This window comes from Diabrotica undecimpunctata, chromosome 1 (genome assembly GCF_040954645.1).
Source record: "Diabrotica undecimpunctata isolate CICGRU chromosome 1, icDiaUnde3, whole genome shotgun sequence".
Classification (NCBI taxonomy): domain Eukaryota; kingdom Metazoa; phylum Arthropoda; class Insecta; order Coleoptera; family Chrysomelidae; genus Diabrotica; species Diabrotica undecimpunctata.
Genome location: NC_092803.1, coordinates 4,068,561 through 4,095,624, shown reverse-complemented (window position 1 = coordinate 4,095,624; position 27,064 = coordinate 4,068,561). Strand labels below are relative to the sequence as shown.

The window sequence follows — 27,064 nt, the reverse complement described above, 5'->3', positions numbered from 1 at the left end:
TGCCGCGCCGATTTTCCTTGCGTCCTCGTCCACACCGTCCCACCATCTCAGTCGTGGTCTGCCTCTACTCCTATTTCCCACTGGGACCGATAATAGAGTTCGTCTGGGTGGGTAATTTTCATTTGCTCTTGACACATGTCCAGCCCATCTAAGCCTACCTATTTTTATGAAGGATATTACATCTCTACCATTTACTATTTTTTTATACTTCTCGTACAATTCGAAATTATATCGCCTTCTCCAAATACCATTCTCACAGAATGCGCCCATTATTCTTCTTAGTGTCTTCCTTTCGAAGACGAGCAGAAGATTTGCGTCTGTTTTGGAGATGGTCCATGTTTCTGACCCATATGTCAGCACTGGTAGGATGGGTGTTCTATATATTATTAGTTTGGTTTTCTGGCTTAAATTTCTGTTTTTTAGCTGCTTGCTTAGTCCAAAATAACATTTGTTTGCTAGCAGTACCCTCCGTTTTACTTCTTCAGATGTGTCATTATCGTTTGTTATGAGAGAACCCAAATATGTAAACTTATTTACTACCTCAAAATTATATTGGTCTATACTGAAGTTTTCTTCGGCATTTCTAGCTCTATCTCTGTTATTTGGAATAGATGCTAACATTTTGGTTTTTTCCTCGTTTATTTTAAGGCCCATATTTTGTGCGGCTGTCAAGAAGGTGAAAGTCATCTCTTTAAGTCCTCGTGTAGTACGTGCGATCAAATCCAGATCGTCAGTAAGCCATAATCTGCGTTGATTTATTAAAGATTGTTCCCCTATTGTGTAACTCGGCATCTCTTATAGTCTTTTCTAACGCTATATTAAAGAGAAGGCACGCCAGCGCGTCTCCCTGCCGTAACCCTGCATATGTTTCAAACGCTTGTGACATATCGCCTTGTGTTTGCACTGTGCAGATCACTTTACTCATAGTTGTTTTTACGAGTCTTATTAATTTATGGGGAATGTTAAGTTCATTCATGGCTTCGTATAATTTACCTCTTTAGTTACCTATTAGTTTCTTTAGTCATACTAATAATAATTTGCGAGGAAATTACAACTGCATCATATACAATCTTCTTTTTACAATATATCCCTTCGCAGTTTAGTAAAAGTAATCCATATCCGGCCGCTTTCTTCCGATCAGGAACTTAACCCATTAATGAAGCAAGTGATAATACTACTAAACTATCAGCAAGAGATTACGGATATTCATCCCACTCAATAGAATTTGACTTCCTTTTATTTTGACTAACACGTCGATAAAAATGAACATAAGTGTTTTATTTGACAATATGTTAAGAGATTTTAAATACATATCATAACATTGATTGATTTTGTCCTTGATTTAAAGTGTTATTGTAGAGTATTCGAATGGGTTATACTTTCTATGTACAGAGTGAATTATAAATATTGACACAGAGACTAACTAAGTTAAATTTATTTCTAGCAAAGCAAAATATTACGATTAATTAATAAAATAGGGAAAAATGTATTGACCTTGATTTTTTTTATTTTGAGCTATAATTTACATATAATACATAAATACACAAAATAATCAGAATTCTAAGGATAAAAACACCAATCTCAGAATTTTAAGTAAAAGTATAGCTATTTGCCTACAAGATCGAGACAAAAGTATGTCTTCTTCTTTTTCTTCTTCTTTCGTTTTATGGCCTCCACCTCTTAGGTACGTGGCCAGCTCATGTATATATTTTCATTTCAATTATAGAAAGAAATTCTCCTCACAGAGATTCTGGAAATAACCATATTCCCTTCAACTACTTTGGACAATTTATAGTGGATATTCTAAAATAATTCTATATGTCATTAATGATATAGATTTTTCTTGTTCCATCTATTAAGCTATGTAAGGTATACTAGCGGACCAACTCGACATCGAGTTTTTTAAATGAAATTTTTATTTTGCGAGAAAAATTAAGAGATCAATACAAACAATATAAGCAAGAATATACATAACATTCATCAATAATATTGCAAGTAAAAAGTGTATTAAATATCACGAAATATTTCGTCGAAAACAATGTTTTTTGTTACAATGTTATCACTTAGCAGTTAATTTTGCATGCTGATCACGAATCCGGTGTCAGATTTGCTTTATCTTGACGTTTTATGCGCGTTTCGGGTCACTTCCGGTGTCGGCTCGCAACCGGAAGTACATATTTAGATTCGTCTTGACGAGACCTTTCGATCCATATATACATTGTGGGGTCTAAAACTTAAAGTAAATTTTAACTTCCGGTCATCTCAAAACCGGAAGTGAATTTTTGTACCAAAAGTATATCTTGACAATCTCATACGTAATACTAATAATATTCCGAAAAAATATTTTAATTATCTAATATGGTTTTTGAGTAAAGTGGTGGACAAGAAAAGGGCTTAGCGTTTTAGTATATAAGATCTGGAATTTGACATCTTGGACAGGACATCAGTGGTTAAAGGATAGGTTAGGTTGGGTATTTATTTATATTTTACTTACATTTTAATTTGGAAAATATTGATAAACTTACCAATCGTTTTTAAGGTTTTAGCATTGATATTGTGGAATATATTTTGTACTGAAATGGGCGTTGGGCATCCATCTTTAATAAGTTTTTGATATAACAAAAGTATGTCACACATTAAGTTTAAAAAACATAACCGCTAAACAGATTTATTTTTGTTCTGACAGTATAAATAAGACGTTTTCTTTAAACTGTCATTACTTTTTCCACTACGTTCACCACCTTCCGTAAGATTTATAAAAACAGCCTTAAACCCTGGATAAATTGAACAGTAATAAAACATGTTAATCACAAACGACATATACGGCGTAAATTTAAACATACCGGGCTCCTCAATGATTTCCAAAACCACCGCAGATTTTCAAATAACTTACTTACGTAAAAATTCTAAGACGAAATTTTAAAGCAAGTGTTATTGAAAGTGGTAACATTACAAAAGTCTACAAATACATACGATCCTCCTTGATGTCTAAAGTTTCCATTCCATTAATTCAAAAACTCAACCAGACTTTATGTTCTTCTGACAAAGAATCTTCCAAAACTCTCTTTGGCATTTTTACAGGTTTTTACTAAAGAATCAAATGATGGCTATCTACAGCAAATTAAATTGACAGTATATCATGTCAAACAACACTTAATTAAACTTCGCACAGCCGCTTGGCCTGGTTTAGATGGTTGGAACACCAAAACTGTTAAAAAGATGCGCAGAAACAGTTGCAATACCTTTAGCGTTAATTTTGCAAACTTCTTTTATCCAGAATTCCTTCCCCCTGTTGGAAATTAGCAGTTGCTACCCCTATTTTTAAAAAAGGCAACAAACTCGATTCCAACAATTATCGTCCGATTACCTTGCTGCCAGTAGTTGGCAAAGTCATGGAAGCCATTATTTCCGAGGAGATGACCAAATTCCTCCTCCAGGAATATTTTATTCCAACACAACAACATGGATTTGTCTCTGGTCGCTCTACTTTAACCAATCTCCTACATTGTATTAACGACTGGACGTTATCTTTGAACAGTTCGCAGCTGGTCCATGTTGTTTATATAGATTTCTCTAAAGCCTCTGACCGTATACCTAAGCGCAGACTTTTACATAAGCTAAAACATTTGTGAGTTTGCGGTACTTTACTTTGTTAGATAGATGATATCATATGCTAATTGCACAGACAGAAGAGAATCAAGTCACAAAAATTTTTCAAATTTATGTATATGAAAATATAAAATTTGGTTGGTGCAAGCCAATATCTTAAAGTAAGTTTTTTTCATTTAGCTTCAGCAATGGGTAAATCAGTCATCTATTATTAACATTCTGAAAAATATATCTTCCACAGGTCCTACGAGCAAATTTTGGTCCAAGCAATCTAAATCTAGTCTTTATCTTGATAGTTAGACCTCACCGTTGATAGATCAATAGACAGTCATTGGTTGATTTTTACAAAATAATTTTAAATACGGTACTTACCATTTACAAATAGATATACCCAAGTATTCTCTGAATTTTCGTCCATTATATCTTGAGCACCCTCAAAGTGGCACTTATAGAATCCTACAAATGGGTACGACATATTGGTTATTTGAAGACGAGATCCATATTTGTACTTAGAGTTGCTTGCTGGTTCCGGTGTGATCGTAAATGTTGTCCATGTTCTCTTTACTGGATCCTGAAATAAACAAATAAAAATAAACGTAAAATAAAGTGAAGCAAGTTCCAGAAAGTACCTTGAATTGGTAGTAATATTTTTACTAAGCGGTGACGTCTGAGAAAAACACATTTACTATAAATAAAAGTAGAAGAAACGATTTATGTTTAATCTGGTTCCAACGTACCACCATTCGCTGATATGCATATTTTTGCCTCTTCGTTTCACCAAAGCGAACTCATGGCAAGTAAGATAATGGAGTATCTTACTACGAATGTTGGAAAGAGACCTATTGAGGACCATATATGGCGCAGTAACAAAACAGGGTCTGTGAATAAGACGACTTTATTTCGAACTCTATAGACTTTTTGGCAATGAAGACATCTTGAAAATCATCAAAATAAATAACGATGGGTGAGGCACGCTATGCGGATGGATGAAAATGATCCTGCTAAAATAACAATTCTAAATAGCCCAGTCGCAAGAAGATAAGTGGGCTACCTAAACCCAGGTATCTAGACCATGTATAGGAAGATTTAAGAGAGATTAGAGTGAGAGGATAGAGAAGCCAGGTGCTAGGCTTAGCAAATGAACAAATACTAATTATGCCAAAAACAAAATGTTAACAAATACGATATGAATAGACGATATAAAAAGGTATAAATGTATAAAAGCAAAATTAAAATTACAATTAGAATATATTATTAAAAATAGAAAATAGAATCTGTAATGTATTGGCCATGTAATTTTAAACCCCACTCGCGACGCTCATGTATTGCTAATTATCGCATTATATTTCAGTTAGGTTACAGGTAAAAGAATAAATAGTTTTGTTTGATATGTAAAGTATAATTTCACTATTTGAGAGAGTGAGTCATCGTTTAAAGGCCCAGAAATGCGGAAAGCCGTTTGGAAATCCAGTGACGTACACTTACTTTTATTTTAACGTTAATTATATTTTATTTTTCAAATATTAATGTTCGAAATAGGCCACAATATATTTATTTACTGTTTAAGTGTAAGTTTTTACTGACGTTTCGATCTCTATATCCAAAGACCGCTTTCAAAGATATAAATGATAGTTATATTTATTTTATTTGTTTATTATTAGATATTTTTATAATCTTATATTGTTTATTTTCTTTTTTTTTCTATCTTTAAAAACGGAATAGAGATCGAAACGTCAATGTATTAAACATGTAAATAGATATATTGTGGCTTATGTCCAACCTTCTCCCTAAAAATACAGAATGCCACAAACAAGCAGCTATAGAAAAATAAATATATCTGTCATTTGTATGTTTGAAAACGGTCTCTTTATAGAGATCGAAACGTCCGTAAATTAAACATTTGAATAAATATATTGTGGCTTATTCCCAACATTATTTCTAAAAATACAGAACGACAAGCGAAAAGCCATAGAAAATAAATAGTACTATCATTTGTATAATTGAAAACGGTCTCTGGATATAGAGATCGAAACGTCAATAAATAAAAATATGAATAAATATTTTGTGGCTCATTCCCTACATTCCCCTAAAAATACAGAATGCCACAAACAAAAAGCTATAAAAAAGAAGTAATTTTGCAGAAAGTTTACTGATACCAACCGGCTGTCGCGGAAGTTACGCTAATATACGCTAATATAAAACGTCTTTTGACGTGACCCGTCCTTAAAGAGTTACACAATGAAATTTTTTTAAAACAAATTTTAAGACAGTTTCCACACCACCCCAGAGGTATGTCTTGTGGCGCGATACTTTTTTTAAATGGGTATTCGCCAAGAGCCATATTGTCTTATTAAAAAAAATGAACAAAACACTTAAACAGTATAAAACAAAACAAAATAAAATCCTATAAAACAAAATAAAATTCTATAAAAACAAAATAAAAATAATGTTTGATGTGTTTAAACACAAACACTATACACACTTACTATGTTCTTCTCGTTTTTTTTATGCTGATGTTCTTATTAAACTATTAGAAAATATTATTCGCTGTCTAAACCTGAAGATGCAGTGCTGCTATCGCTGAAATTATCTTCACCACCTGGTGTAATTATAATTGGCTCTAGTAAAACTTTGATATGAGTGTCAAGTTCCCACATACGATGTTCTTCTTTAATTATGTGGCCTATACATTTAGCCCATTTCTCTGGAGTTACATGAAGGATTGCTTGAATCAAAAGTTTCTTAATTTCGTTTAATTTGAACGTTTTGTTATTGCGTGCTACTTCTCCTTTTACTTGCTCCCAGATAAGTTCAATGGGATTAAGTTCGCAATGATAAGGTGGTAGACGCAGAACTTTGACACCATAATCTTTTGCAGTTTCATCTACAGCATATTTAAGATATTCAATTTTCCTTAACCGTGCAATGTCAAGTAGCTAAATTTTGAGCATTGATTCTTCGTATGCAATCCCCTTTTCTGTAAGCCATTCTTGAATCCCCTCTTTCAATTTCTTTAATAATCACCTGTTTTTTTCGACTCAAATTGAAGAAAATCATCATCAAGAAACCCTGTATCACTTCCTATATGGGTGACGATTAAACGCCGTCCCTTTCCTGATGGAGCTTTTAATCCTGTATATCAGCCTTCTATAAATGCTTCACGTTTACCTTTGACATTTAAATCTTGCCAAACTTTACCAAATGTATGACCTTTTCCAACCTTGATTAATCCAGGTTTCATCCAAATAACATATTTTGCGTCCAGTGCTGCGAATTTTGCGTATTTCTTCTAAATATTTTCTTCTTCGCACAATAATTTTATTTTTTTCTAATAGCATACTTTTTCTGTTGAGTTTTACATATCGAAAGTTCATTTCACGCATGGTCCTGGTGAAGACTCTACGAGATATCTTGGGTAAGGAGTCATCGTTTTCGAGCTCTTGAGAAATATTTTTCAGTGTTGGAATTTCACTCCGAAAATAAAATGAATGAATTTTTCGACGTATAATATTCCATGTCTCGTCATCCAAAACAATGCTTTTCCTACCTCTAGTTTTTCCTTTTTCTTGCTTTTTATTTTCCGATGTATTTTTAAGTACACGATAAATACAGCTAAAGGATACTTTTGTTAAACTGCTACAAATGTCGACCGCTTGGCTAACATTTAATTCCATTTTTCTGCCGACAATTCCTTCATAAACGTTTCGTATTATTACCTTCTCTTCGGACGTTAACATTTTCCGTCTCTTTTGCGGCATTTCATTTTTGGAATCAACATCAGAATTTTGCAGTCTTCTCTTGGAACAACTCGGTTTTTCGTCCAACTCCAATAAAACTCAAACCAAATAATCACAGAATATAACTAAAAATTTACTATAAAACGACAAACTATAACACTCGTATTATCAATAACACGTTTTATCAATAACACAAACTTATCGCATAAAATACCCTACCCTCCGAAACGCCAATGTAATGAACTATTGTTGATGGGCACTCGCTCGACAAAAAGTAGTTTTACGGGTTTCTGTGGATCTGAATTGAAACGGAGTTCCGTCGCTAATTCCAAAGTTGCCAAACGATTGAAAAATATTGTTTTAAAATATCGATTTTTATTTTATAAATTTAAATATGTAACGAAACGGAACATATAAATAAAATTTATTTCATTACAATTTTGTGCTTAATTTTTACTATTGAAAAAATCAGGTTTTTTTTGTATTTTTATGACAGTAATAATCGCTGCGTGGAAGAATACAGGTTTTGTATGACCATAATTACTACTTGTGAACAGGAATTGGCTACACTGTACGACAACTTCTGGTCAAGTTTACTATAGAGAAGCACAAATAAATATACTACTTTATATATTCTGTAATTTCTTATGAGGAAACGCAAATTGCAATCGAGAAAACAGGCAGTTTTCGAGGGCCGCTGTCTACATTTAAATTTGAGGATATTCGGCGTTTAAACTATGATATCACTCTTCTAAATTGAGGGTTTCTACTATAGTCAAATAAAGGTTTGTTTTGGGTTCATCCAAGTGTTTTTGTACCAAAAATTGCATGGCAACGAGGATAAAAACTTTTTAAATTGTGTATAAGTGAATACAAAATGTCGAAGGACGGGAAATTGGATTTATCGTTAAATTTGAAATTCAATCCCAGAATTTGTGTTTATAAAAAGACTAGAACAATATTTCATCGCTACAGAAATTACAGATGTTAATATTAAAAGAGCTATTTTGTTATATAGCCTTTCAGAAAAAGCTTATATTTTGTTATCCGACTATTTTTATGTTATGCATCGAGAAACTCCAGCCTTGCTAGGTAGAAATTTTATTAGATGTTATAATATGGGTTTCAGGGAATTAAGTTTTTTGAAGCAGATAAAAATAATGAAATAATGCGGTGGTTAATGAAAGATTTTCCCACTGTAGTTTCTGACAAATTGGACACATTTAATAAATTTCAGTTAAAATTGAATATTAAACTTAATAATATAAAATTGTACGTGAGGACTTGTTGAGAACTCCTGGTTTATTCCGTTTATTTTGAAAGATAGAGAATAGAGAACGCCATCGCTCACTGTATAAAACTGGCAACGTCTTGGCGAAATTCCCATAAGGTTAACATTGCATATCTTATCCTGTACAGACTAGTCACTTTGAGACAAAGTATAGTTGCTATATTTCTAGAGGTTCGTATTCTTTTTCAAGGCCCAAGAAAACATTCTTACCATGGTTGTCATATTGTCTAAGCTATAAACCATTTCTTAGAATTTTCCGCCCTTCGATTTAAATTTAACGGTACACGACAAAGAGTGATACTTTGTAACAAATTAAAATTAAGACAATTTAAACAGATTTTCGAGATCAAATATAGGACGACACGTGGAACAACACACCCCTATGAGAAATTTTCAGTTATTTTCACTATTAATGGCCCATTAGATTACCACTGAGCTCAGCGGCACTCATTTATAATTAAAATCAATTAGCAAAATGTGATTCTGTGTACCTGTCATCTATAATGTACATTTTACCGTAAAAATATCTATTTAAAAATATTCCGTGACGTTATTTTCCCTTGGAAATCGTAAATTTGAAGTTGGCACTCCTATAATCTTATACTAATTTTTTTATGAGTGATTAAATGGTGCGGGTGTAACTATTTTAATTTAATAATTTTTTTCTTACAAAAAAGTGAAATACAGTATTTTGTTTACACTAGAAATAATACATAGTGGACCAAAAGTTTGAAAACGTCTAATTATCTCTTAAATGAATGACCGAATCTGTAAACTCTTCTACATTATAGAATTTATCCACAGTCAACTCAAAAGATCAAATTGTCACTGTTTCGCGGGCAAATAGCTGAGGGTCTCTACAAATATGCACCAGTTCGTACTACAAATTGGACAGCCCAACCTAATATGCCTAGGACTGGAACAAACACGACTCGTTCACCAGATGATGTGCAATATGATGCTATAGATCATGATCTAGGTATGCATAGCAAAACTGGAACGAGAAGATGTAAATATTGTAATAAGTCTGATACTCAAGTATATTGCATGGGGTACGGTCTGAATTTATGTATTACACCAGAATAAAACTGTTTTTATGATTTTCATCATAGATAGTTAACGTTTTTTATATATTTTTATTTTGTGTTTGTTTGTATTGTATTGTTTTGTTTTACTGTCTTATTCTTATATTTTTGATGGTTTTGTTTTTATTTCAACAATTAAAATGATTTATTTCGTTATTTTATTCAATTAACACCTGTTCTAATTTTTTATGACCGTCTAGAGACGGTCTACGTCTCATCATGAAAAATGAACATGAAATTAATTCTAACATTCACGTTACCCTAATTAGAAATTATCAGATATTTTGAACCATTTTAAAAATACACGGTTAGAGGGTTATCCACACTTTTGTAATAACCTTGGTCAAAATTTTAACTTCCACCTTTGCTTTAAATAAAGTGGTTATACTTATTTTATAATAGCACTGATCATGGAATAGTTATTCTGAAAACGTTATGTGATGTAGTCCGGTGGAGTTTTTTGTTAATATACCTTTTATAGAGGGATATTTTTAAATAATTTTTTTTTGTGATACATGATATACAGCCAACTAGAGAAATTTAGTTTCCTTGTGGATATTAAGATTTAGAATTAACCAGAAGTTTACCTATATTTATTAAGTAGGTATATCATTTTATTATCATTATTTACATTATATTTTGCAATTAAACTCTTACGTAATTATTTGTAATCCACTTTCCCAGAGCTATTAGCCGAAACCATAAATGTGTCGGATTTTTTCAGTTTTAACTTTAACCTTCCAGTGCATCGTTGCCAGTTAAATCTACGCAACTATTTATAACGTCATAGCTCTTTAGAAAATCCATTACCTCTAAGTACAATTAGGCGTTTACAATTAGGAATTATTGAGACAATTAGGCGTTTCTGGCATTTGTTTTATCTTTTTAAGATATTCCTGACTATATAAAATCAAATAAGGTTCAATACACTGAGAATTGTATTTGAAAAACCAAAGTGTCTAACAATACCAGAAAAGTGGTAAATCTGGCAACGTTCCTCCTCCTCTTCAGTCCTAATCCCTTTTGGTGACACCATCAGGCCTTTACAGTTTTTTCGCGATTTTTCTTCATCCTTCTCTGTCCTGGGCTAGTTGTTCGGCTTCATGTAACCATTGGTTAATCAGTATTTTTGTTTGATCTACCCAATGGCTTGGAGATCTTCCCCTAGGTATCTTTTCTTTAACTTTACCCTCGACTATCAGTTTTTTCATCGTACCTATTCTTCTAGCAATGTGTCCAAAATACCGAAAATACATTAGTGCGATGATCAGCACTTAGCGATACAGCCTTAGTTTTGTGTGTATTGTTAAGCTAAAATTTTTCCAAATTGCTACCAGTTTCATCATAGCTGTTCTAGCAATAATCAACCTTCTACGTATTTCTCTGACACACCCTTCGTTATTTGTTATTAGGGACCCCAGGTATATGAAACTATTTACTACTTCAAAGACCCCAATTTCTTTAATGTGTTGAAGATTATTCCGAGCTCTGTCTACCATCATGATCTTTGTCTTACTCCTATTTAGCTGTAGCCCATATGCCGCGATTTTGATTATGATATTTTTGATTTGCCGCGATTATTAAAGTATGATCTGCATATCTCAAGTTATTGATTTTGACCACTTACTGATAGTCCGCCCTTCTATCCGTCTATACAGCGTTCCACGTTAAGAAAATAACATTAGGCTTATGGAGATCAGTGTTGCCAAAACTCTCAAGCACGCGGTTTACTAGATTGTTGATATATTTTTCGAATTTCCATTTTCAATTAACATTTAACTGTAAAGTCAGAATAACAACTGAAGAACCACAAAGCACAAAGCCTTATTATCATTATGTAATCTCAGAGAACGACATAAAATCGCTGACATACGCACACCGTATTATTTTAAGTTGCAATTAGTAATTAGATATATGCATTCCAAGAAGTCCGTTTATTTGCTTTTAAATCTTTAATAGCCGGCAAAGTGCATGATTTAACTAAGCAATATTTTCTACTGATTTCTATGATTCATGGTATATGATACTCTTACCGAAAAACAAATAAACTGGCGTTACTATAATTAAAATAAAATAAAATAAAATTATCTTTTGTAAATACTATTTATTTAATTAAAATCATTTTCCCTACTTTTCATCTCTTGTTTCGAATGGGCACTTTTGGTCACTTACGTTAAAAAACATTAATTTAATTCATGTCTGTGAAAACGAAAATACAAATTATACAACCCTGAATCGTGCTTGTGTTCATCGTGGCATCGCTGCGCTTCTATCGTCCATAAGAAGTACATGGTCCTATCTCCGCAATGTTATTTTCTTAACGTGAAACGCTCTATAGTACCTTTCGCATAATGTGTTCGATGTAGATATTAAACAGAGTTGGCGAGATTATTCATCCCTGCCTGATACCTGCCTCTGTTCTGAAATGATCGGAATGGGTGTTGTTTATTTTTACTGTGCACTTATTATTTTCATATAGACTTCTGATTAATTGAATTAAGTGGTGGGGTGTTCTCATTTCCGCTAGTATGAACCATACCTGCTGCCATTTGACTTTATCGAAGGCCTTTGTGTGATCCACAAAGCACATAAGCATAGAAGCATTGAATTCACGAGTTTTTTGGATTAGCTGTCTGACATTAAGGATGTATTCTCTTATGTCTTTTCCTGGGACAAATCCCGCTTGTTCTTCTGATATCTGAGGGAATAGAAAAGCTTTTAGTCTTTCATGTATTACATGAAGTAGAACCTTGCTTGCATGGGATATTAGGGTTACCGGTCTGTAGTTGCTGCAATCTAGCGGAGTTCCTTATTTGAATATAGGGATGAAAGTGGATGTTATCCAGTCGTTGGGCCACTCTCCGGTTTCTCAAATCTTTTTGCAGATCATATGCATAACATTTACTCCGACATCTCCAGTCTCTTTTAAAACTTCTGCGGTGATCTGGTCTACGCCAGGAGATTTTCTCTTTTTCAACTTTTTGATTGCCTTTTCTACCTCTGACTTTAGAATGTTTGGTTCTCTCTCTGCAGTGAAGTCATCGTGATTTGCATTCTGGGGATCAACTGCATATAGACTTTGACAATATTTTCTCCATACCTGCGCAATTCCTTTCTCGTCATTTATAATATGTTGGTTTTGATCCAATATTGTTTGTGTGATAGGTTTAAATTCCCTGGATAGATATCGGACTTTGTTATATAGCTCATGGGATTCATACCGGTTTGCATGTCTCTCTAGTTTTTTGCATTGTTCATTTATACTTTTATTTTTATCATCCCTACATGCTCTTTTAATTTCTCTATTTAACGTTGCTAATTCGTTTTTGTTGCTGTCGTTTTGATATATGAGAGATTTGATTCTCCTTCGCTCTTCGAGAAGTTGCAGCGTTCTGTCTGTCATCCAGTGATTTCTTTTGATGATCTTTTTTTCGGTTCTGGTTGTTTCTACAGAGGTTTCTATGGCATTTCTGAAATCTTTCCACATTTCTTCTGGGTTGTCTTGTGTGTTCAACATACTAGTTTCCTTTAATGCATCTCTAAATGTTTTTGGATTTGAAATCTCCAGCCTGTTTTGATTTTGGTGCTGCATTGTTCTTTTTGGCTTCATCTTAAAGCAAGCCCATAACAATTTATGATCGGATCCACATTCAGCTCTTGGTCTAGTTTTTACGTCAGTAAAACATGTCTTCCATCTGTTTATAATCAATATGTAGTCGATTTGGTTCTTGTATTCTTCATTTGGGCTGGTCCACGTCGATAAACGACTGGCAACGTTACAAAAATCAAATTTCAAATCTTCATATTGCAAAATAGGCACATGTCTATTTTTGTATAATTTAGACCATCCATCTAAGGCGTTACCAGACTTATGGTCTACTCTTTATATATTGTGTTCGGAAAAGTATCAAGACTGATTTAAATATTTTATTTTTAATATTCAGAATATGACCTTATTTAGTTTTAAATCTTTTATTCAATCATAGTATATTAGCTAAGTATAATATGACTTTAGTTCATCCTTTAAATTCTCGAACTCAAATTGGCTGATTAATTATTGTCAAGTTCTGAGAATTCACTTGTCTGAAAACAACATGTTTTTGGGAAACATTTATCAACCCAAACACGTCAGAGTCCTTAAGGAAACGTACCCATTCTTTGTGTAGAAAATTTAAAATGCCACTTTAAGCTTAATTTACGGCTATTCACGGAGGTCCTAAGAACAGAAGAACCACCCCAATGGGTTCGCGTACATACATATTTTATTTCGTATGATCGGCCACTTTACAACAACCTCTCATCGTGGACAGAACCAAGCAAACCAGCATCGGGTGTGCATCCCATTTTTTATTCTTAGACCTTAGACTCCGAGCGAGGCCCAACCGCAGACAAAAGGTAAGTGAATTTCATATAGAATTGACAATAAGATATTAAATCTGCCAATTGTTATTTGAATTGCATTTTATTTTACATATCTATTTACGAACCTTTGCTATTTTTCGCTAATTTACTTACAAACAAATTATTTCATTTTTTCGTTATTATTATTTATCGATTATCATTTAACCAGCGACCTCATTAAGTTTAAGTTTTATACAAAACATATTGCATATCACATATAATTATGAAATTTGAAAAAAAAAATGAAAAAAAAAATGAAAAAAATGCAAAAACACATTTTTTTGGTAACCGTGCTAATAATAAGAAGAAAATTTACCTTAGGTTGGGGCATATTCCACATTAACGGTCGATTTCCTTGGCAGAAGATACTAAAATTGTCATTTTTCTCCAAAACGTATTCTTTTTCGGCAAGAAGAATCTGAGGCGTCGAAAATAAATGTCCAACTGAAACAAAATTAATGTCCTTGAAAAATTATTTATATTTTGATGTACACAATTGATTATTTTAACCGATGAATAAAACGTTTCTCATCATATTCTAATTATAGATTTATCAACTAAAGGGTGTTTTTTAGAGTTATAAAACTTTGGAATAGAATAAAACAATGATCATTTTTATAAATTGACATGACATTGACTTTATTCGAAAGACAAACTTTTGGCATTATAATTTAAATATGACTTCTGGCATATGACAGTCATGGCTGGCTATGACGCAGTCAAATCTAGAGGTCCAATTTTCGACCACTTTTTCCAATATTTGTCGCCGTATATCGGCGACATTTAAGAGCAGCAGCATCTAAGATCAGAATAGCCATGATGATTGCCAACCTCCGTCGCGGAGATGGCACGTGAAGAAGAAGATCGGCAATAACGCGGCGAATGTCCCCCAAGTGGTCAATCGTTTTATGCTTATCGGCGTAGACGTAGACCTTCACATATCCTGCACATCATGGTTGTTCAATTGGGGAATGAAAAAGGCAGTAATCTTGGCTCTATATAAGTCACCATTGACTGTAATGTTCTGGCCAGCATCGTTTCTGAAGAAGTAAAGTCCAATGATTCCACCAGACCTTAAAGCACACCAAACACTCAATTTGTCTGGATGTAATGGTTTCTCAACATACATGTGAGGACTATCTTAGCTCAAAATAGGACAGTTTTGTTTTTTAAGGTAGCTTCGCCCTGTATGCTTCGCTCTACAGCAGCAATAACTTTTTCTGTACGTGCTGTGATGCATACTATCAGTAAAAGTAAACGTGGTACAAAACCGTTCCATGGTTAATTGAATTACTTGCTCTGATAGATTATCGTTGACAATTTTCAAAATAAATTTGTACAATTTGGAAGTTCAGGCGTCAAGTTTATTCATGCTGAAATGCCAAACCCAACTAAATATAAAACACTTGATAGCTGTCAAAATGACCGACAGTTAAAAGGGTGTTACCAACTTACATTTCTATACCTTTAATAAACAATATTTACATTAATAATTCACATACAATGAAAAAGTCATGGAATGAGGGACTTGTTAAAGTATCTATTAAAATGTAACAACGCTGACCAATAGAAAAGAATAGAAGATAATCTAAGCCGCAAGTTAGGGAGATATATATCATTCAGTCTGAGCGTTCATTTGACACTTAGTAGCGTATCATTAATGTTATTAAGTGAATTTTAAAAGTTTATATGTACGAAAAAAGTATTTTTAACAAATTTATGTTTTTGTATGTATTTGAAACAAAATTTCATGAAGCTTATTTAGCTTTTATTAAAATTAGTAACGTATGTAGTTTAACTTGGCATGTACGTTGAGAAGAGATAAGTGGTTTAACTTGACATGTATGTAAACAAAAATAACTTACTTATTATAGGAGGCAATATTGACAAAGTAGTTCGACATTGATAATTAAAGGTTCAACGAAAACATCCACTTTAGAGTCTAGATCCCACATTTTCATATAATCTATTTTAAAAGTTAAGTTTTCTCTCGTATCTTGATTTTTTATTCGAGCCGATAAAAGTTGGATAGGGTTCAGCTCACAACGATAAGGAAGGAAGCGTAGAATAAGTATGTTCTTTTTACATAGGCATAGTAAGTATCGCCTGTCTATGCTTCCAGATTTAAAGCTTGCACAGACTTATTTGTTGCATTAAGTATAAATTAAATTAAGTAAATTAAATGACGAGATACAAAAACGAAAATTGCTCTGATATGGACATATGCAAAGGATGGACGAGACAAGAATACTGCTGAGAACTTAAAAATGGAATCTAAATAGAAGGAAGAGAAGTGAACCTCATAGATTACAGTGGAATGGACAAATAAAAGCAGCAATGGAAAAAAGAAACCTCACTGAAGAAGATAGATATGACTAGAAGAAATGGCGATTGGGATGTGGTAAACGGCAAATAGCCGGTTTCGTTTATCGCATTATCTGCCGAACCAAGGCATCTAACGTGTATTTGTTCATTGCTTTTAATAAATATACAAGTACTCCACCTCAGAACTAGCTTCAAGAATTCCAGGTTCCCAATTTTAGTTCCATTTTTCGTTTTAAGGGTCGTCGTTTATTTTGGCTAATTTCGGAGGTTGTGTAACGTATTTTTTTACGGAAAGAGGTTAATCTAGCAAAGCCCCAATCTGCAGGTCCAGGAGCTCTTCCTTTAAAATGGTCATACTCTAACCAATGGAATCCAGATTTATGGCGCTGGATACTCACCGTTATCCGTTCTATCACGAGTAGGATTTGTTGTGTCATCAACGTATATTGACTACGGAGGGTATTTCTTGGTCAAGGTTGTTGGTTGTCTTGGTTCTAGATTATTTGTTTTCCTTCTTCTTCATCTGGTCTTAAGACCGGCAATGGTGGTGTTCCATGTAGGTGTTCTATATTAATCATGCATCGGAACAGTAGACACTTAAGAAAACCTAGACAGGCTTGGGTGAGGTTATGTAATGTCGATGAGCAGCTCCGAACTTCCACGCTGCTATGATTAATTAAATTAAATGTAAATGTTTGATAAGTTAATAAATAGTTATGTTTTGTTAGTCTCTGCCACACACGTAAAAGTCGAAAAATTACGTTAATTGGGGCTATTGAAAAATTCGATCCTGCTAAAATTGATGTCACGTCTTATCTAGAGAAACTTGAGCAATTGTTTTTATGTAATGTAGTGAAAGAAGACAAGGAAGTTCCCTTATTGATTACTCTAATTGGTGGAGAAGGTAACAGTATCTTAAAAGACTTATTAGCACCAGAACTTCCAAATTCAAAAATATTTGAGGAGTTAAAAAGAGTTCTGACTGAACATTATAGTCCAAAACGGTTAGTTATCACTGAAAGGTATAAATTTTACAACACAAATTAAGGGCAGCAGGAGGATATTAAAAGTTTTGTGTCAAAACAAAAAAGTGTGACTCAATATAAGTCAGGCTTTAGATGTGGTAGAAAACATAATTCATTAAAATGTCCAGCCAGAGCATGGCAATGTTTCAGTTTTAAGAAAGTGGGATATACAAGTACTGTCTGTCGTTCGAATGTTGTTAGAAGAAGGGGATATATAAGACAAAGTGAAAGAAGAAACTTCATTATTTCTGGGATTCTTGTTTTGATTAGAACCTTGTCTTCTTGATGTCTTCGTATTTATTCTGTTGAGTATTGTTTGAAAGTTATATCCGGTCAGGGAGTAAAAATTATGGGAGAAACTGATGTATTATTAAAATATAAAAACAATCTTGTAAAATTACCTATTGTCATTTTAGAAAGTAATCATAATTTTACTCCTCTGTTGGGTAGGAATTAGTTAAATGTATTATATCCTTATTGGATACAAAAAGTTAACTTTTCACAGAGTGAATTTGTTAGTCAGCTGGAATTGGAAAACCTTGAAACTTCAAGTATAGTAACCGAAATAAAAAAAAGATTTAGATGAGAATAGTAATTCCTTCATTAAGCATCTTGAAATTGATTTAAATTTATTTAACTTTAAAAGAAAATGCACAACCCATTTTTCATATAGCCTATGATATGCCTTTTGCCCTAAAAGATAAAGTCGAATGGGAATTAAAAAAACTAGTGGAGTTAGGAATTTTACAAAAAGTCAGCTATAGTAATTGGGCCAGTCCTATAATGGTCTTTGAGTAGTTTCAAAAAAAAGCATCTGAGGAACTAAGAATTTGTGTAGATTTAAAAAAAAAATTAAACAAAGTCTTGCGATTATTGCACTTTACCACTGCCAGAAAATATTTTCGCATGTCTAAGCGGACATAAATATTTTACTGTTCTAGATTTAAAAAGTGCTTATCAGCAGCTAAAGGTCAGTAAAAATACACAAAAAATTTTAGTAATAAACACCCATATGTATAGGCTTGTTTGCCTTCACTAGACTAACATATGGTATCAGCTCAACACCAGGTATTTTTTAGTCGGACATGGACAGCATTTTGGCAGGGTTACAAAACCCCAAATGTTCCTTATATGATATTTTAGTATATGGTTAGTCGCTTATAGACTGTTACGAGATTGTCAGAAAAGTGTTGAAACGTTTACATGACTGTGATGTAAAAATTAATGTAAATAAATGTGATTCGTTAAATACACAACAGTAGGAATTAGTAAAATGAAAATGGAGGCTATCAAGAATTAAGAATCAGAACTATCAACTACGTTGTATTTGGTAGATTCTTCAAGAGGAGGCCATATTATCAATAAGTCCATCTTCTTCTTCTTCTTCAAGTGCCATCTCCGCGGCGGAGGTCGGCAATCATCATAGGTATTCAGACTTTTGAGACGGTTGCTCTGAAAAGTTCATTTGATGTACATCCGTACCACTCTCTCAGGCTGCGCAGCCATGACATTCTACGCCTCCCTATGCTTCTCTTTCCTTGGATCTTTCCTTGCATAATCAGTTGGAGCAAGGTGTATTTCTCTCCACGTGTAATATGTCCGAGATATTCTAATTTTCTTGTTTTTATTGAATTTAAAATTTCCATTTTTTTGTTCATCCTTCCCAGAACCTCTTTGTTTGTGACGTGTTCTGTCCATGATATTTTCAGAATTCTTCTGTACACCCACAGCTCAAATGATTCCAGTTTTTTCGTTGATGTCGCATTCAATGTCCAATATTCCATTGCATAAAATAAAGTCGAAAAAACATAGCACCTCGCCAACCTAACTCTTAGTTCCAGTTTTAAATCCCTGGTACATAGAACTCTTCTCATTTTGTTGAAATCCATCTAGTGTGATATAATAACAGAAATGTAATAAATGACACATTTCATTTATATAAGCTCTTTATGAGAATAATTACTAACAGCCTGGAACCTAAGTTGGATTTTCACCAACCATTAGAGTAGGCCGGATTTAGGAGTGGCTTTGAAACGAATGACCAAATACAGGTAATAAAATCCTTAATAGAGAAAGTTACAGAATACAACAAGCCATTGATATTAATATTTGTAGACTTTGAGAAAGCGTTTGACTCAGTCCAGCATAGCTCCATGTTAAGAGCTCTTACAGAGTGCAGTATTGATCATAGGTACATAACTTTTCTTTGGAATATATATAATAGCGCAACAGCTGCAGTTAGAATGTATTATGGCAACACAAATACATTTTCCTTCGAGAGGGGTATTAGGCAAGGAGATACCATCTCTCCTAAGCTATTCACCGCTTTGTTGCAGAGTGCTATGAGAAACAATAATTGGGGGAATATTGGAGTCAACATAAATGGAGAATTTCTGAATAACTTGAGATTTGCAGAAGACATAGTCCATATTGCAGATCGGGTAGATCATGTCTGCCAGCTTCTTCAAGACCTTCAGAGCTCGTGTACACGAGTTGGACTTAAAATTAATTTCTCCAAAACACAATATATGACCAACCTAGTACTGGAGAAAAACATCTCAACTAACGGCATGCAAATTGAACAGGTGTATAGCCATAAATATCTGGACTACGAGATTAAATTAGGAAGAGATAATCAAACAACGGAGCTAAATAGGAGAATAGGACTGGCATGGGCGGCTTACGGAAAACTGAGAGAAATCTTTAGATCAGATATTCCCATGTGCTTGAAAAGGAAGGTCTTTGATCAATGTGTACTTCCAGTTCTAACGTATGGAACAGAAACATTCACCCCAGAAAAGTAATCAATAAAATACAAGTGGCACAGAGAGCGATGAAGAGGTCAATGCTGAATATATCCCTCAGAGATAGAATATTAAATACAATAATTAACAGAAAAACTGGTGTTACTGACGCAGTGCAAAGCATTACAACATTGAAATGGAACTGGGTGGGGCATGTTGCCAGATTAAAAGATGGAAGGTGGACGAAGAAAATTCTGGAATGGAGATCTAGACACGTATGCTTATCGTAATCGAGCACGTCCTCCAAGAAGGTGGTCAGATGACATCAAGCGCATTCAGCACAACTGGATTCAGGGTGCTCAAGATAGAATGCATTAAAATTATTTACTGGAGGCCTATGTCCAGCAGTGGACTCAAAACGACTGATGATGATAATGAATAAGTGACAGATCCTGGACTTTTAAATTAATTCGATACTTTGTTTCAAGCAAGGTGTGAAAGAATTATTGTACGAAGTAACTATGTATGCTAAAGGAAAACATGAAGCTATGCCACTTTTTACCATTTTTTTTACTTGTGAAACTATCAATCTTATTTAACCTGGCATAAGAAAAAATAATTCGAGAGTCGCAGATTACTACGAATGGTACTATCTTTAACGAATCAGTACAAATTGTCGGATACGCAGATGACATAGACATCATAGGTAGGTCCACAGAATCTCTGACTGAAGCATTTCGGTCGTTAAGAGCATCTGCACACAGAATGGGACTAAATATAAATGTCCAAAAGACCAAAGATATGTGTTGCACTAGGTCAAGCAACCCGACACCTACACGAATAATAATTGATGACCTAGAACTGGAAGGTTTTGACACCTTCATATACTTAAGGTCGCTGCTAACCAAAGATAACAACGTCATTGAAGAAATCAAAAGAAGAATGGTGCTCGCCAATAAGTGTTACTATGGCTTAAGAAGACAGAAGGCCTCAAAAATGCATAGAAAAATTAAACTGACTGTATACAAAACACTAATAAGACCCGTGCTAACATATGGTTCAGAAACTTGGACACTAACACAGAATGACCAAGAATTGCTCAAACGTTTTGAGCGAAAAATACTAAGACGAATATGTGGAGGCATAAAAGAACAAGGTTTGTGGCGCAGGTGTTACAATTTTGAGTTGTATAGAAGATTTGGAGAACCTGACGTTGTAAAATTCATTAAGGTAGCACGCCTCAGATGGATAGGTCATGTAATCAGACGAGAGGAAAATGCCATAGTCAGAAAAGTTTTTGACCGAAGAGGGCCGATCGGACAACGAAGAAGAGGAAGACCGAGACTTAGGTACCAAGACAACCTAGAAAATGATTTGAAGTCTATCGGAAGTAGAGCATGGAGAAGAGTTGCCAGAGACAGGGGCGAATGGAGGATTGTTCTGAAAAAAACTTTGGCTCATAAAGAGCTGTAACTCTACTGATGATAATGATGATGAAACTATCAATAGATTAATTTAAAGATACTTTAAATATATGACTTAAAAAAAAATAATAATATTTCAAGATTATAATAATAAATTCAGTATTTTCTAATTGTAAACAACGTTGTATGTGATATGGCTATTTTCTGTCCATAACCTAAGGATGACACACAGATTGATACTACTCTATTGTTTAATTTACTAAAATATGTTTATATGTAAGTTTGTAATATAAAAATAGCTCTTAGAACAATGAATGCGTATACACTGAATAGATTAAAAACGGAAACCACCCACATGTATTGATATTATATATTTGTACATCCTTTGACTGAGCTTGAACTATTTCAAATATAATAACAATAATAACGCAACCAAATTACGCAGATGAATAATTTTATATAACGAATCAACAAATTTTTCTGACATCTTTTGTTCATCTTATTGTTTTTCATTTGAAGTTTTGTTATGGATCTCATCTCATGATTGTTTTCTGACTATTAAGTTTCGTATAAACCATCATTCAAGTCAAACTCAAGAAATAAAAAAAATAGAAAATGAAACGATATATACCGTAGAAACAGTGAAATATAACTCATCAGGTCTTAAATAAGATAGCATCAGAATACTCTAAAACGATTATACTAGAATCACATCCCAGTCCAGTAGTTGCATCGATAACATTATGACAATTTTTTCTGAAAATATCTACAGAATGGGCGTATTTGAACCTTGTTTTCTGACCATCGAGCTCAATTTGTATTTGTTGACTCTGAGCATAAAGTTGTTGACACTAATTAAATATTTCAACGGTGTATTACTTATGACTTTTTATCTATCTGGCAGACACCAGGCGGTAGTGTCTAAACGTCATCTCTCCGATTTTCTATCCGTAAATCATGAAGTCCCACAAGGTTGAGCCTTGGTACCACTTTTGTTTATTATTTATGTCAACGATTTCATTAAATTTATATCTCCGTACAAATCCATACAATTCGCAGATGATACGACCTACGTTATATCAGGAAAAAATAATGATGATTTAAAAATGTCTCATGAGGAAGTTTCTACTAAGTCTAGAATATGGTTTGCTGCAAACAAACTAAAACTTAACTCTGATGAAACGCAAAATGTGGTTATATCTGCAAGTAATTTACACAATAATCCAGATAACAAAGATACTGTTAAACTATTGGGAATAACCATAGATAATCGACTAAACTAGTCGGCTTATATCTCACAACCAAAAAAAAGCTATCAAGTTCATTATTTATTATTCGCCAACTAGTATTTACAGACCAATTACATTGCTAAATGTAATATACAAAATCCTTTCTGGCATTATCTACACTAAATTGTAAGAATACTCCGAAAATATAATTGGTGATTATCAAAATGGATTCAGGCCATATAGAGCCACTACAGACAACATATTCATATTTAAAAATATAAGAGAAAGCTTATGAATACGACATAGAACTATATAATATGTATAGACTTTAAACAAGCTTTTGATAGTGTGAAAAGAGACAAAGTGCTGGAAAACCTCCGAAATCTACGTATACCAAAAAAATATATTAGCCCCATAAAAACATAAAAATGACGTTTCAGGGTTCAAAAGCCGCAGTTAGAGTAGATGGAGAACTGTCTTCCCTGTTTGACATCAACAATGGGGTGAAACAGGTAGACGCACTTTCAACCATGCTGTTCAACCTAGTTCTTGAAGCAGTCATCAGAAAAACCAATGTAACCGGTCATATAAACACCAAAACAGTACAAATTACTGCATATGCAGACGATGTCGCCATTATTAGTAGAAGCAAGACACGACTAATGGAAACATTCAAGGAAATTGATCCTGAAGCACAAAAAAGAGGGCTTAAAATAAACGAAACAAAAATTAAGTACATGACCATCAAAAGAACACCTGAGAATGAAAATGATATAGCAATAGACAACTATACTATTAAACGTGTGGATGCTTTCACATATCTGGGCACAAAAATAAATCAGAAGATTTCCGTAAGTATCGAAATTAATGCACGTATTTCCAGTGGAAATCGTACATACTATGCTAATAAAAGATTGGTGACATCGAAATTATTAGACTAAAGAACCAAAATGACTATCTACAGAACTTTGATTAGACCCGTAGTGACCTATGGTTGTGAAACCTGGGTAATGACGAAAAAAGAGGAAGCCCAACTCAGGACATTCGAGAGAAAGATACTGAGAAAAGTATATGGCCCGGTGCAAGAGGAAGACGGCACATGGAGAATCAGGAGAAACGACAACGTTAATGAACTGAATGAAGGGTATGACATTGTAAGATTTGTAAGTCAAAGACTTTTATAGCTGGGACATGTTCAGCGTCAAGAAGACACGAAAACGACGAAGATGTTACAGTGGAAGCCGGTAGGAAGGCGGAAAAAATGAAGATCAAGGACGAGATGAAACCGGACTGAAACGGACCTGAAAACCATAAATATAAGACAATGGAGGAGAAAAGCCCAAGAGAAATCTGAATGGAAGGACATAGCCAGACAGGCAAAGACTCATCCAGGATTATAATGGCAAAATAAGAAGAAGAAAAAGAACTTCATTAAAAAAGAACTATGGCATCAATATAAAATCGAATTTAAAAATATAAATATTTTTAAATTTGTTGTACACCCGGATTTTTCTAAATATCTTGAAACATATTATATACCAAAACCAAACGGTTACTGTATAAGAAAGTAGAATTCAATATCTTGGAAATGTCCACTTCATCAGTGTTAATCAATGTTCTACGAAAGCGAAAGTACCGGAATAACCATAACAATTATGTAAGTGGTTACAGGTGCAGTCGTATAATAGATTTTTAATTATGTCGTTTTTTGTATCATGTAATCGTATTCTTATAAAATTTACTTATATTTAAATTCATGCAGACTGTGCAGCAAGAATGTAATCGATAAAGTCAATTTATTGGAGGATTTATTCAATAAAACTGGTCAAGAAAATTTCATTTTTGTCTGTTATGTTAATTACGTACAATGGCTGTTTGCTGTGGATTAGTATCTGCTGATTTCGGATTTGAAGATTTTTTTTATAACGGGCATCGTTTTCTAGTTAAACAAAATTTAATGTTTGGTGCTGTTTATTATTTACTATATTTACATGATTAATATGAATCAAAATGAACTTTTTATCGATATTCTGCTGAATTTTGCTTTAGCAACGTTCTTTCTAAAAATGAAAGCAGGTGATAATAATTCCATTACTAAAACCAAATAAATCACGAACTGATCCTGATTCCTATAGGCCAATTTTTCTTACCAATACAATGTGTAAAATCAATAAAACTTGATGAATTATAGACTAAAATGGAAAGTACTGAGAGGATTGAAACAAAACTCAAAAGAAAAAACTAAATTGGGAAATATACAGGACAAAGAATGGAAGGACTACTACAAGGAACTATTAACAGAACAAAGACCACAATTCATTGGAAAAGAAAACAGGCGAAGACGAAGCAGATTCCCACAACAAGAAATAGAAATAACAGATAGGGAAATGAGAACGGCCATAAAAGCAATCAAAAATAAGAAAGCACCGGGACCTGGAGGCATCTCACCTGAGCTTATAAAATACGGATCAAAAAAATTACACCGGATGATACAATGGATATTTCAGAAAGCCATAAATGGAGAACAGCTCCCAAAGGAATGGACGGCGGCATATATGACATCTATATTTAAGAAAGGAGATAGAAAACGATGCGAAAACTACAGAGGAATAAGCGTAATATCATCAATAGGAAGATTATATGGGAAGATACTGCGAGAAAAGATAGAGCAAGCGATAAAAGGCAAAATCGGGGAGGATCAGGCAGGCTTCACGGCAGGAAGATCATGCATAGACCACATATACACACTGGAACAACTGTTGGAAAAGAAAAAAGCAAAAAATAGAGATATACACTTGGCATTTGTGGATCTGAGAAAGACGTATGACTCTGTACCAAGGTCAGAACTATGGGAGGCAATGTACAAATTAGAAATACAGACGGAACTCATAGAAGCTACAAAAGCTCTGTATAAAGAAAATAAAGTGTCCATTAAAATGGGAACAAGAATCATAGGAGACTTCACCACAACAAAAGGGCTCCTGCAGGGTTGTTCCACATCTCCAACCCTATTCAAAATATACTTAGAGAAAGCCTTGACTACATGGAAAAGAAAATGCGAAGGCATGGGAGTACCGGTACGGAACGAATACCTATATACGTTAAGTTTTGCAGACGATCAAGTAGTGATTGCACAAGACCAAGACGACCTCAGCTACATGATGAAGAAACTACAAGAAGAATATATCAAGGCTGGCCTAGATATTAACCTCGCGAAAACAGAGTACCTATCTACAAGTGAAGAAGACATAGAAGATCTACAGATTGATGACAACGTAACAATCAAAGGAAAGGATAAATTCAAATACCTGGGGTTCATAATCACGAAAAAGGCAACAACAGAGGAAGAAATTACACAAAGATTAGGACAAACAAGAACAGCAATCCGACATCTTAACTCAGTATGGTGGGATAGACACCTAAATATGAAGACAAAAACGCAGATTTATAAAACATTAGTGCGAAGTATTATGACATATGGGGCCGAAAATTGGATCATAAACAAGAAAAACAGCAGTAAGATAATAGCAAAAGAGATGGAATGCCTGCGAAGATGCTGCAGAGTAACAAGAATGGATAGGAGAAGTAATGACGAAATAAAGTAAAGAACATCAATAGAAACAGACATACTAACATATATAGAACAAAAAAGACTAAAGTGGTATGGACATGTAAGAAGAGCTAGCGACAGCAGATGGATAAAAAGAATAACCAAATGGAGCCCCATAGGAAGGAGGAAAAGAGGACGACCCCGAAAATCCTGGAGGAATGAAGTAGACGACGCCATGAGTAAGAGAGGACTAAACGATGGAGAATGGAACAACAGAGAGAGATGGAAACGGTTGAGCGAGGGAAGGCAGTGAATACTGTAGAATCCCTAAATATATATATATATATATATATATATATATATATATATATATATATATATATGGTTTTTGGGAAGTTATAATTAATAATCAATGAACAAAGACGCAAATAATGACTAATATGGTGCTTAATCAAAATATTGCTGTTGATGGAAGGGATATTGTGCAGACTACATCGTATAAGTACTTAGGACATGAAATTCGGTTGGACAGAGATAACCAGACATGTGAGCTCCCACTCTTTGACCAATGTGTGTTACCTGTACTCACTTATGAAGCGGAAACATTAACACTCACAAAAAAGGTAGTTAATAAGATTCGCGTG

At 33.8% G+C, this 27,064-nt stretch overlaps 1 protein-coding gene across 3 annotated transcripts in view; it reads right to left on the bottom strand.

Annotated features, from left to right (window-relative positions):
* LOC140444348 (vascular endothelial growth factor receptor 1-like) overlaps window positions 1-27,064 on the bottom strand; it is a 154,658-nt gene that overhangs the window by 98,083 nt on the left and 29,511 nt on the right. For all 3 annotated transcript variants that reach the window (XM_072536098.1, XM_072536108.1, XM_072536103.1), the window contains exons 2-3: window positions 14,440-14,567; window positions 3,982-4,180 (exon numbers count right to left, since the gene is read on the bottom strand). In XM_072536098.1, coding sequence (XP_072392199.1) covers window positions 3,982-4,180; window positions 14,440-14,567 — 327 coding nt within the window. The remainder of the gene's footprint in view (window positions 1-3,981; window positions 4,181-14,439; window positions 14,568-27,064) is intronic.